Consider the following 13,093-nt stretch of genomic DNA (forward strand, 5'->3'; position numbering starts at 1 on the left):
TTGTGGGGAATACGTTTTATTGAGTGGTCATGTTTTTCCAGGCAGACCTCTTTAAGTGGTCTGCTTGCGAAAGGAAAAGTATTTTTGCAGGCGGATCTCTTAAGGGACCCATCTGAAAAAATTGATTTTCGCAGACGAATGACAGTCTCACCCCCGGTTGCCATTTTTGTAGGTGGCTGTTTGGCTCTGAGGGACCAACCCACCTGCGAAAATGGTTTCTTAGTAGTGTAATAACGTTACTAGTGTGTTGGCACAAGCTCCAGCGCCATGTTGTTGAGCTCCAAGTCATCTATCTTATGTGTAACTTGCTGGATTGCTTTTAAAGCTTCGTTGTAACACAGCTGAAACTTCTGGCATTTGTTGATATAAGGATGATTGTTCGGCTTGGAACTTGCTAAATTTCCTGAAACATCATCATTATAGTATGCTTAAAATATGCTTGAAACTACTGAAACTAGAGGCTCAATGTAAACTTGTGCATTAGAGATCCAAATAAAGTATGGAATGGGCGAAGAGAGATCAAGTCTATAGTTTTGGAGTGCTTGTTTCCGAAATGGTCATGGGCATTAGTCCGATAGATGAAATATTCAGTGACGGTACAAGCCTACGTGATCTTGTCGCTAGTAACTTTCCCAAAGATATATTCAAGGTTGTTGATCCCACCTTGCTACAAGATGATATCGATGCAACAGATCTGCAGAGTTGCGTTATTCCGTTGGCCAGAATAGGACTCTCTTGCTCCATGACTTCACCCAAAGACCGATGCGAAATGGGACAAGTTTGTACCGAGATCCTTAGAATCAAGGATGCACTATCAAAGATAGATGGTGAATGAAGAGAAGAGAAACATTTGCATTGCTGGCACGAGCTCCAGTCCACTACAGTCGGCAATGAGCGCAAAAGGAAATGCGGCTCAGCGAGCGAGCACAAGCGAGAAGGACGGATATACCAGAAGAAGAGAATTGCCAGGATTATAGCTAGCAACAGAGGTGGATGTAAATAGCTAAAGAAGAATACCAATGTAGCACCTTATGGTTTTTGCCCCAATTTTCTTTAGTCCAGTTTGGTTAGTGACATTTGCAGAAAGTACTAGCATTTCTTTGGGTATTAGCATACTTTGTTAAATTTATCTTATAGAGACATTTTTTCGGCACTTTAAAATTTGTCTCATATGTAAAGGCATTTTCTTAAGGCATTTAAAACAATGTAAAGGTATTTTTCCAAATATTAATATATATAAAGTAACTAGATATAATTAACACAAATCATATATATATATGTGTAATTATGAGGTTGAGATGGTTAGTGCATTGAAGGTTAAAATAGTGAACTCATGAGGTCTTGAGTTCAAGGATTGGTAAGGAATAAATTTTTTGTTTTTTTTTCGTATTGATTTGCTATAGTTGCCGCAACGTGCATCTATTTGCATAGAGACATCTTATAAAATATCTCTGAGTTCGTAGAGATAATTTACCAAAAGGCACTTAATTATGAGACACTCTTCAAAATATCTCTAACACTGTAAAGGTATTTTAAAAATGTCTCTATAGTATTGAGAAAATGTCTCTACAAGATATATTTGTTGTAGTGATATACAATATTTTTATACATAAACTTTATACACATGGTATGCAAAGTTTTTTATACGTACGTACACCATGTATATAAAGTTTACGTATAGAAACTGTGTATATGTAAATATCTAAACTTTATATATAGATGGGAGGGTACATTTTATAACACATCATACATGGTTTATTACATTCGCTTGATACATGGTTGATTCATCCATTCCAATATATATTCCATAAGAACTGCATTTAAATTATTTTTCGAGCAAAACGTAGAACGGTAGACACCATGGGAGAAGCCGAGAACATGTAGGCTCCTGTCCACACAACCTTGTAGTGGACGGACGTCTTACATTTCGTCCCGCTGCTGCCCAGAGGTGGCTTGCTTCTTCATGCCTGTGGTACGGTGGTACACAGTTAGCAAACCTCTGTTAACAAAATAAAGAACTGTATATATACATTGCCTTGGTAAAATAATCCTATAATTGTATTAGCATCTTATGTACTGTTACAAATGTACTACTTCCGTTTCATATTATCGTTATCAAACTATTTTAGATTTAACTAAATTTATAAAATTATATATATATAGCAATATTTTTCAACACAAAAGAAATCTATATTCAATGTTATGTTCAACGTTAGATACAATATTAAAACTAATTTAGTGCTATAAGTTGTTACTATATTTTTCTATAAAATAACTCAAACAATTTTTAAAAGTTTTGAGTCGACTTATATGATACTTCCTTCATCCACAAAAGTTACACATATTACTTTTGATACCAAGACCAAAGAGAAATTAAATCACTTTGGATATTAAAAAACAACGAGTGAATGCAAGCATGCAACCAATGAGTATTTAGATGACTTCTTGGATTCTAACAAAACATTTAATTTACCTCTATATTTAAGTCTTGAATGCATAAAGACTACAAATAGAAACAACTTATTTAGAAAAACTCAAATGTGAAATAGGTGTAACTTTTATGGATGGAGACAGTATAAATAAAAAGGAGGAAGTAAATCGTATCACTCACTCTTTGGATCTGCAGCCTCCGCGGCCTTGTCGGCACCGGTCTTGTGGCCGTGTCGTGGTGTTGGATTGTTAACGACATGCTCCGTCGAGTCCAGATGTGCTACTTTCTCCGGATCTGCGGCGCCTTTGCTTTGTCGATGTACGAGAGTAGAGTTTACGAGACCCACCATACATCGGGACGACTGCGACGGCAGCCAGCGCCGCGCGAAGCACCGCGACGCGGCGGACGGCGCCGTCGTGAAAAATCGCATCATTCCTGCGGCGCTCTTTAATTAATTAAGCTGAGCACTCGATCGAGAAGTAGTAGTACTGGAGTACAACCACAGGACACGCTACTGATCAATCACTGAGGAGTGATCGGTGGATATGCCTCGGCTCTGTGCTGAAGTGTGCTTTCCATCGTCCCGACTTCCGATGGTATTTATGTGGTTTGTGCTCCGCGGTGGGACGGAGTTGTCTTACCGGTGATTCGTCACAGTAGTTGGTGGGTTTATGTAGTTTATGACTCGCTGTTGTCGGGGTCAATATAGCATACGCGCAGAGTATAATTAAGAATAGTAGTATCGGCAACCCCAACTTAAAAAGTAGTAGTATCAAGTACTTCATCAATCCTAAAATATAAGATATTTTAATTGGATGAAACATTTTAGTACTACGAATCTAAACATTTAGATTCGTAGTATTAGGATGTATCCCGTTCGACCAAGGACGGATGGAGTAGTTTTCATACTTGCATGCTACTCCCTCCATTTCAAAATATTTGACACCGTTGATTTTTTAGCACATGTTTGACCGTTCGTCTTATTAAAGTGAAATATGTAAAACTATATGTATATATGAAAATATATTTAACAATGAATCAAATAATATGAAAAGAATAAATAATTATAAAACGAATGGTTAAACACGTAATGAAAAGTCAACGGTATCAAACATTTTGAAATGGAGGGAGTATATAGATACTATGTGTAGAAAGCATATGCTAAATGGGTGATTTCTTTAAAATAAATTCTCATCCAATCACCTCTCTTTTGTATGAGATGGTTTCATCTTTTTCGCTCTCTCCTCATTAATTATCTTGCCACCTTAGGTTTTCTTTTCTTTTTTTTTACAGGAAAAAAGGGAATATTACTCAGGAATAATATCGTCAATTACAAGCTTTGAGATAAAGGTGCAGTCATTCTCACACCACAATCCCGAAAACTTTTCACAGCGACTTTTATTAGCTAGGATATGACTAAATAAATTTTGGCTTCTGTGAATCTTCCTGAGCAAACAGTCCCGGCTTCCAGCGAGAAGATCCTTAATCTTCTAATAACAAAGGCTAACTCCGAGCACTCATTTTCTTTAGCTTGTATCATTTGCAAAGCTACCAAGCAATCCGATTCTATCTAGACTGGGAGCAGAGTCCACTGAAGCGCCAAGGTGATACCTTCTCTGCACGCAGCCAACTCTACTTCTAGTGCACTGTTACAGATATTCAGAGTTTTGCAGGAGGCAAAAACCACCCTCCCCTCCCAGTCCCTCGTGACTATGCCGATACCCTCTCACCTTTTAGTCTCAAATTAGCTCTCAAAAATCCAAACAGGTGGGCTAATTTTAAACTAATACTCCCTCCGTTCCATAATATAAGACACAACTACTTTTCTTAGATGTTCCATAATATAAGACATACATGCAAGGATGCAATTAACTATGACATCTTCTTCATTAAATTATTACTTTTTAAAATTCTCCACTCTCATGTTATCTAATTCTATTGGATGCATGCATTAGTATTTATTAGGATGATCCAAACTACAAGATGATAATAATTATTTCTTGGTCTTTAGGTTAAGAGTGGTTGTGCCTTATATTTTGGAATGGAGGGAGTATGAATTAGCCCCCCTCAAAACATTAGCCCCTCCAAGGGGTACTAATGGGGCTAATTTTGTGTGGGGATCATCAAAAAGCAGCTATCTCTCTCCTTCTCTCCCCTCTCTTTCTACTCTCTCTCCACCTTTTAGCCTTGAATTAGCCTATGGATTCAAACATGCCACCCTAGGCTAATGTTCAGTCTACCGATTCATGACTAAACATTAGCTCTCAAAATTAGCCCTGAGCTAATCTTCCAAACAGGGCTCTACACTCTATAACCCATGGTTTCTTAAAGTGGACCATTAATAAATACATCATCTCTTTTCTCTACCAATCATATTTATTCTTCATGTATTATGAAGACACTATTCTCTCCCAATGCAAAACTTGATAGTGTCTAGTGCATATGTTCTCGTGTTGAAACTGTATCTTGCATGAGACCCAGTTTTTTTCTCTCTTCACTCTCTCTCTTAATTAATATAGTGTCACATAAGTTAAAAGTCCTACATGACAATATAGTTAATGCCATAGACACCATCCTAAATGGAGGGTTGGGACTGCCCTAAGGCAACTACTATCTTTACGTGGAAAAGAAAGAAAAAAAAATTGAAAAGTGTCGAGCAAACAACATAGCAAACAAGAATTTACTAGTTACGTAAAGGAATTTCAGAAATCTGTATGGTACTACTTATCGAGTTTATTCCATATTCAACGATACACCGAGCTCAAGAGTATGTATTTCGTATGAAAATACCTCTAGTAACCTTTAAAGCACTGTATCATTCCTGTATTTGTGCGAGAGAACGGCCTCCATATACAAGCATCGTTATAAGTTTGCATTTTTTTGGCAAGAAACTCCTGTTTCAGGTGACTAACAAATGAGTAAATGGTACCAAAATTTATTGCCTAACAGAGGTTCTGTTCCGTCAATTCACCTTGTTCATTTGTTTTGACTCTACTTTGACTCCAAGTCTCCAAGTCAAAAGGTTGCCAACGTTAGGTATTCGAAAATGCCACAAATTAAGATGTGTTCACATTTTAGTATCCCACGGGGTCCTCTTCGGTCGTCTCGATTGGTTAATTAAAATTCTGTCCTCGTCTGGCATACAAATCCTGCCAAATTTCTTGGTTAGATTGTCATATCAAGCTCAGGACAATGTGTTTTTTTTATTTGGTGGATGAGTTTGATGCATACACCAATAGCTATTAAATTAGGTTGGACTGAGTAATCGCCTACTACTTCACTCACTACCACAGAAACGATTTTCCTATACGAGCCCCTCGTTAGATTTCAGACATTCCATAACTAACCACGTCTGAAAAAATAGTTATCTCATTTTTTGCGTGTGGACTCTTAAGAGGAACGCACGTAAAAATCGATTTTCGCATTTAGGCTCTTTAAGAGTCCGCACGCAAAAACAAGCTTATTTTTGCAGGCGGACCTCTTAAAAGACCGCACGTGAAAATGCGCTCCCTCCTCAGCATTTTTCCCTCTCAACCACTTCAAAAATTTCTATCTTATCCTCTCCACCTACCCATCCTTATCCTCATTTCTTCTATATATCTCTCTCGTCTCTCGTCTCTCATAGGCGGCGGCGGGCACAGTGGGCAATGGGCGTGGGGCGGCCGGCGACGGCAGACGGCAGTAGTGTAGCCTCGCGCTCCCCCGCGGCGGACGGGAGTGGCGGCAGGTGGCAGCAGCGCGGCCTCACGTGCAGGCGGCAGCCGGGAGCAACGGCGCCGACGGGTGGTGGCAGCGTAGCCTCACGCGTGCTCCCCAGTGACGGCGCCCCTCTCTCGCTCAGATCCGACGGTGGGCGACAGCGACGCAACCGGGAGCGGTGGTTGGCACGGGAACCGGCCGCGGCAGCCAGTCGCGGCGGAAGACAGCGACACCAACGATGATGACGGCGGCGGCGACCATGAGGAGGGCGGCGGCTAGGGTTATGGTTTGGATTTTATTTATTTATTTATTTATTTTGGGGGGGGGGGTTTCCGTGTGGACGACATAAGCCACCCACGTGCGAAAATTAGATTTTTCATGTGCGGGTGCGTCAAACGCATGAAAAAATCGGATTTTTGTAGACACTTGGGTGCAGACGGGCGGGAGATTCACACGCGTAAACCCTTTTCGGCCACACAGAAAAATCGTTTTTGTAGCAGTGCCTCCGACTCAAAAACATATCATATATGAGAAAATAAGTAATTTTGATACAAGCACTAAAATTAGTTGGAAACTACTCCCTGTGTCAACAAATATAATCACTTCTAAGTTTTCTTTATGAGAGATTGAAAATGAAAGAAAAATAATATAATTTCACTCATTAAACGAGGAGTGGTTAGGGGGTAAGATTGGGTGAATGTTAAATCTATAGTGGTTAGGTGGGAAAGAGTACTTTAAATGTGCTTATAGTATATTACTCACTCTATCCCATAATATAAGACATGCACATATTCCAAAATTCAACTTTAAAAATATTTGACCAACAATTATTATTATATAAGTTAAATTTTATTTGCTAAAATTAATATCATTGGATCGACATTTAAATAGTTATAATTTTGTTACAATAAATCTTATAGTATGTGAGAAATTATAAGTTAAAGATTAATTTTGAAGATTGTGGACTAAGTTTGACCAGGTCTTATATTATGTGATGGAGGGACTAGTAATGAACAAATTCCAAACATTAGAGGTGTTTATATTTATGGACGGAGGGAGTAGCTCTCATAACATATGTGATCACTTCAAGTGTTGGAATATGCATGTTTGCTTCAGGCCACTGATGAAGCAGATCAAATTTTCTCGTGGCTCACCCTGGTGAAAACTAGAAACACATGAACGGTAAAACACAAGAGTAGCAAAAATATGATCTTAGGAAGAATATATATGCAAAACATAGAAGAAAATAGGAATAACCATTTGATTAGCCTACAGAAAAAAAATACAGGAAATGAGATATAAACTTAAAAAGGAAATCCTCCAAGAGGTTATATCTCGTTATAATATTCTGGTATTAGTAGTTGAGGTTTCCGTACAATTTGATATGATCCATTAGATTGGACAATATGAAAACTCTATATTAATCCCTTCTTCCTATATAATTAGTACCCACTACAATAATTATTGCTATAAAGCTTGCACCACATTACGCCACGTCAACGATTATTGTCAGCCGTTGGATTCTTGAGCATGTCTCTAGATCAACGGTATCTGTCCTCACACTTACAACTACTTGCTCTGGCCCTTTTAATTGACTTGGCCCGTTAAAAATCTCATCATCGCATGAAAGCCAGGAAGCGGTGCCCTTCGACCTTCTCCACTAGCAATCCCCTAATTAACAGGCGTCATACCATGTGGAACCCCCTCCAACGCCACTATACGAGCAGTCGGGTTGTTCCATCTTCCTTGAGCAAAGGTTAGCTGAATGACCCTAAAAAAAAAAAGAAAAAGAAAAGGCTAGCTGAATGACCCTCAAACAAACAAAAAAACAAAAGAAAAGGTTAGCTGAATGGCACTGCATGCACATTCTTGGTCAGCTATGCAAATTGGAATGTGCTCTTTTTAACTAGAAATCAATCTTATCCTTTATGCTCAAATGCCTATGGTACTGTTGCCTGCTTAAAATTTCTCAACTATATCCGTAGCAGCGCAGGGTATCACCTAGTTGTACTTAATTCTACAACCATTAAAAATCATCCTAAAACAGCTCGCCTCTAAAAGCCCTTCAAATGCTACAAAAGCAAGTTTTTCTCCGAGTTCTCCACTACGATCAGTATAGAGTAAAAAAAAAATCCAACCATGTTTTTCTCCAATTATTTTTCTTTGTAGAACTATGGTGAGATACCGTATTTTTGTAATATTATTAACTAACGATGCATAAAAAGGTACTTAATACTAGAATTAGCCCCACTAATTAAATCGTTGACAAAATGTTTCTAACGGTTTGTTTTAAACATTACATTAGGATCATTGTTACAAATTGTTAGAATATAAGCCTTTGTGTAATACTAGTTTCTGATGTCTTACTATTTGTCAGCCATTTTAGCTTCGTTTGTCAACCTAATAAATTCTTTAGCCAAAATAATCGATCCTTCCTCTGATTAACATATTTTTTTTTATAACTATGCAAGTAACTATAATGCCATGGAACATTAAAAACTAACAAATGCCAACTATTTTATTTGCAAATAAACCAGATGGTCCAGGCCAAGTTCCAGTGGTATATATTATTGTTGGGCACATTCCAAACAGGTCTTCCAACGTCTTACTATACAATAAAACTACAACTAACTCCCAATAATAAGCAGAGTAGACAAGGTTAGTGTTAGACCAAATGAACATTAACGAAGCTTAATCGCGCATAAAAGCGTGCAACCATGCATGGATCTCGCAAAAGCTCGCATTGCATTCAGTTGCAAACTTACATATCTATAACCAGCAGTAACAATGTCCTCCTTGGGTTTCTCCTCTCCTGGCTTTCTCCGGCTTCTTTACATCTTGAAATTCTTTTGCTTCCTACCATTAGTAATCAGTAACGAAACCGAAAATGATCGACAAGCTCTCCTTTGCTTCAAGTCCCAAATCACAGGTTCAGCTGAAGTTTTAGCCTCATGGAGCAATGCATCCATGGAATTCTGCAGCTGGCATGGGATCACTTGCAGTATACAATCTCCACGCCGAGTCATTGTGCTTGATCTCTCATCAGAAGGAATCACAGGCTGCATATCACCCTGTATTGCCAACCTCACCGATCTTACAAGGCTCCAACTGTCAAATAATAGTTTTCGTGGCAGCATACCATCCGAGATCGGCTTCCTAAGTAAACTCAGCATCCTCGACATCAGCATGAACTCTTTAGAAGGTAACATCCCATCTGAACTCACTTCATGTTCCAAGCTTCAAGAGATTGACCTTAGCAACAACAAACTCCAAGGGAGAATACCTTCTGCTTTTGGGGATCTTACTGAGCTACAAACACTTGAACTCGCTAGCAACAAGCTTTCTGGTTACATACCGCCATCACTGGGAAGCAACCTTTCGCTGACATATGTCGATCTTGGGAGGAATGCACTCACAGGAGAAATCCCAGAATCATTGGCAAGCAGTAAATCGTTGCAGGTTCTTGTGCTCATGAACAATGCCCTTAGTGGACAACTCCCAGTGGCTCTCTTTAACTGTTCATCACTTATTGATCTTGACCTCAAACATAATAGCTTTCTTGGTTCTATACCACCTATTACTGCCATATCTCTGCAAATGAAATATCTCGATTTAGAAGACAATCACTTCACAGGAACAATACCTTCATCACTAGGAAATCTTTCCTCCCTAATTTATCTTAGTCTCATAGCGAACAATTTAGTTGGAACCATCCCAGATATCTTTGATCATGTTCCAACATTACAGACACTGGCAGTTAATTTAAACAACTTATCTGGGCCAGTTCCACCATCTATCTTCAATATATCATCACTGGCATATCTTGGAATGGCAAACAACTCTCTCACTGGAAGATTACCCTCAAAAATTGGCCACATGCTCCCAAATATTCAGGAATTAATCCTCCTAAATAACAAATTCAGTGGCTCAATCCCGGTTTCACTTCTTAATGCATCCCACCTGCAGAAGCTTTCCCTTGCAAATAATAGCTTATGTGGGCCCATTCCATTATTTGGATCATTGCAGAATCTGACCAAACTTGACATGGCATACAACATGCTAGAAGCAAATGACTGGAGCTTTGTCTCATCACTCTCAAATTGCTCCAGATTGACTGAACTGATGCTGGATGGGAATAATCTTCAAGGGAACCTACCAAGTTCGATTGGTAACCTTTCGAGTAGTCTTGAGTACTTGTGGCTAAGAAATAACCATATTTCCGGGCTTATACCACCAGGGATCGGCAACCTTAAGAGTTTGAATATGTTGTACATGGATTACAATTATTTAACTGGTAATATACCACCAACAATTGGATATTTACACAACCTCGTCTTCCTGTCCTTTGCACAAAACAGACTGTCTGGGCAAATCCCTGGTACTATAGGTAACCTTGTTCAGCTGAATGAACTGAATCTTGATGGAAATAACTTGAGTGGAAGCATACCTGAGAGTATACATCACTGCGCTCAACTCAAAACACTCAACCTTGCTCACAATTCACTTCATGGGACTATACCAGTTCATATCTTCAAAATCTTTTCTCTTTCTGAACATTTGGATTTGTCACGCAATTACTTGTCTGGAGGAATACCACAAGAAGTTGGCAATCTTATTAATCTTAACAAACTTAGCATCTCAAACAATAGGTTGTCTGGTAACATCCCATCCGCTCTTGGTCAGTGTGTGATCCTTGAATCTCTTGAGCTGCAAAGTAATTTCCTTGAAGGAATAATTCCAGAATCTTTTGCAAAATTGCAAAGCATCAATAAATTAGATATTTCTCATAACAAGTTGTCTGGAAAAATCCCAGAGTTCCTTGCGTCCTTCAAGTCTCTAATTAATCTTAATTTATCCTTCAACAATTTTTATGGACCACTTCCAAGTTTTGGTGTTTTTCTGGACACTAGTGTGATCTCAATTGAAGGAAATGATCGTTTATGTGCAAGGGCACCATTGAAAGGTATACCTTTTTGTTCTGCATTGGTGGACAGGGGAAGGGTGCACAAGTCATTGGTTCTAGCTTTCAAAATAGTTACACCAGTTGTTGTTGTTGTTATCGCCATTTTGTGTTTTCTAATGATTCGCTCAAGGAAGAGAGTGCCACAAAATTCGAGGAAGTCAATGCAACAAGAGCCGCACTTGCGACTATTCAATGGGGACATGGAGAAGATTACATATCAAGACATTGTGAAGGCCACAAATGGGTTTTCCTCCGCTAATTTGATTGGATCAGGATCATTTGGAACGGTTTACAAGGGCAATCTGGAATTCCGACAAGATCAAGTAGCCATCAAGATTTTTAACCTTAGCACATATGGAGCACATAGGAGCTTTGCTGCAGAGTGTGAAGCCCTAAAAAATGTCCGCCATAGAAATCTTGTCAAAGTCATCACTGTGTGCTCTTCAGTGGATTCTACAGGGGCAGAATTTAGGGCCTTGGTATTTGAATACATCCAAAACGGGAACCTTCAAATGTGGTTACATCCAAAGGAACATGAGCATAGTCAAAGAAATTTTCTGACGTTAAGCCAGAGGATCAATATAGCTTTAGACATAGCATTTGCTCTGGATTATCTTCACAACAGTTGTGCAACTCCATTAGTACATTGCGACCTGAAGCCAAGCAACATTCTTTTGGGCCTTGACATGGTTGCATATGTCAGTGATTTCGGTCTAGCAAGATTTCTATGCACCAGATCAAATTCAGATCAAGATAGTTTAACAAGTTTGTATTACCTAAAAGGATCCATCGGATACATCCCACCAGGTGAGATAGCTTTTTTAAAATAAAGTTGTTCTTTTTTTGTTTTTCTTAGACCCATGCAAACAATTTGCTGTGCCTATTCTCTAATTTTATAATTATTTTTAATTTAACTGCAGAGTATGGCATGAGCGAAGAGAGATCAACAAAGGGTGACATCTATAGTTTTGGAGTGCTTCTTCTAGAAATGGTCACAAGTATTAGTCCGACAGATGAAATATTCAATGACGGTACAAGCCTGCGTGATCTTGTCTCTAGTAACTTTCCCAAAGATACATTCAAGGTTCTTGATCCCACCATGCTACAAGATGAGATCGATGCAACTGAGGTGCTGCAGAGTTGCGTTATTCCGTTGGTCAGAATAGGACTTTCTTGCTCCATGACTTCACCCAAAGACCGATGCGAAATGGGACAAGTTTGTACCGAGATCCTTAGAATCAAGGATGCATTATCAAAGATAGATGATGAATAAAGAGAAGAGAAACATTTGCATTGCTGGCACGAGCTCCAGTCCACTACAGTCGGCTATGAGCACAAAAGGAAATGTGACTCAGCGAGCGAGCACAACCGAGAAGGACGGATATACCAGAAGAAGAGAATTGCCAGGATTATAGCTAGCAACAGAGGTGGATGTAAAGAACTAAAGAAGAATACCAATGTAGCAACCTTATGTTTTTCCCCCATTTTCTTTAGTCCAGTTTGGTTAGTGACATTTGCAGAAAGTACTAGCATTTATTTGGGCATTAGCATGTCGTCTCATTTTTTCTTTGAGTAAAATCCATCACCGGTCCCTAAACTTGTACCGCTGTGTCATCTCGGTCCCTAAACTCGCAAATCGACCGTTCAGGTCCTCAAACTTGTTCGACTGTGTCATCCCGGTCCCTAAACTTGTATATCACTCGTTTATGTCCTCCAACTTGCTTAGTTGTGTCACCCCGGTATCTAGACTTGGATTTGAATATTATCTAGGTCAAATAGGACGGTCTAAAGACTTTATATTTAAAAATAATTCATAACTTTTTCATGTGAACTCTAATGAAGACAAACTTTATATCAAACTTGTAGCCCTCGACACGATCTACAACTTTATAGTTGAATTTTTTTTATTTTAAGTCATTTTTTGTCCCAAAATGTAATTTGAAAATTAAAATTTCAAAATCTATAAACATGCAACAATATTTTGGGACCCTAAACAGTTT

At 38.8% G+C, this 13,093-nt stretch overlaps 1 protein-coding gene and 1 long non-coding RNA gene across 2 annotated transcripts; one reads left to right on the plus strand and one right to left on the minus strand.

Annotated features, from left to right (window-relative positions):
• Nucleotides 1-1,438: 1,438 nt before the first annotated feature.
• On the minus strand, nt 1,439-2,984 carry LOC127777889 (uncharacterized). Its single transcript, XR_008018384.1, has 2 exons — nt 2,612-2,984; nt 1,439-1,967 (listed from the first exon to the last, which is right to left on the minus strand). It is a non-coding gene; the product is annotated as an uncharacterized LOC127777889 (long non-coding RNA).
• A 5,933-nt stretch (nt 2,985-8,917) lies between these two features.
• Nucleotides 8,918-12,624, plus strand: LOC127778017 (receptor kinase-like protein Xa21). The gene is made up of 2 exons (XM_052304655.1): nt 8,918-11,900; nt 12,014-12,624. Exons 1-2 carry the CDS (start codon nt 8,918-8,920, stop codon nt 12,364-12,366), a joined length of 3,336 nt encoding a protein of 1,111 aa, XP_052160615.1. The 3' UTR covers nt 12,367-12,624.
• The last annotated feature ends 469 nt before the right edge of the window (nt 12,625-13,093 follow it).

This window comes from Oryza glaberrima, chromosome 6 (genome assembly GCF_000147395.1).
Source record: "Oryza glaberrima chromosome 6, OglaRS2, whole genome shotgun sequence".
Taxonomy (NCBI): domain Eukaryota; kingdom Viridiplantae; phylum Streptophyta; class Magnoliopsida; order Poales; family Poaceae; genus Oryza; species Oryza glaberrima.

Coding starts and splice junctions, on each gene's coding strand:
- LOC127778017 (XM_052304655.1), top strand. CDS start 8,918: ATGTCCTCCTTGGGTTTCTCCTCTCCTGGCTTTCTCCGGCTTCTTTAC. Junction 11,901..12,013: donor CATCGGATACATCCCACCAG/GTGAGATAGCTT, acceptor ATTTAACTGCAG/AGTATGGCATGAGCGAAGAG.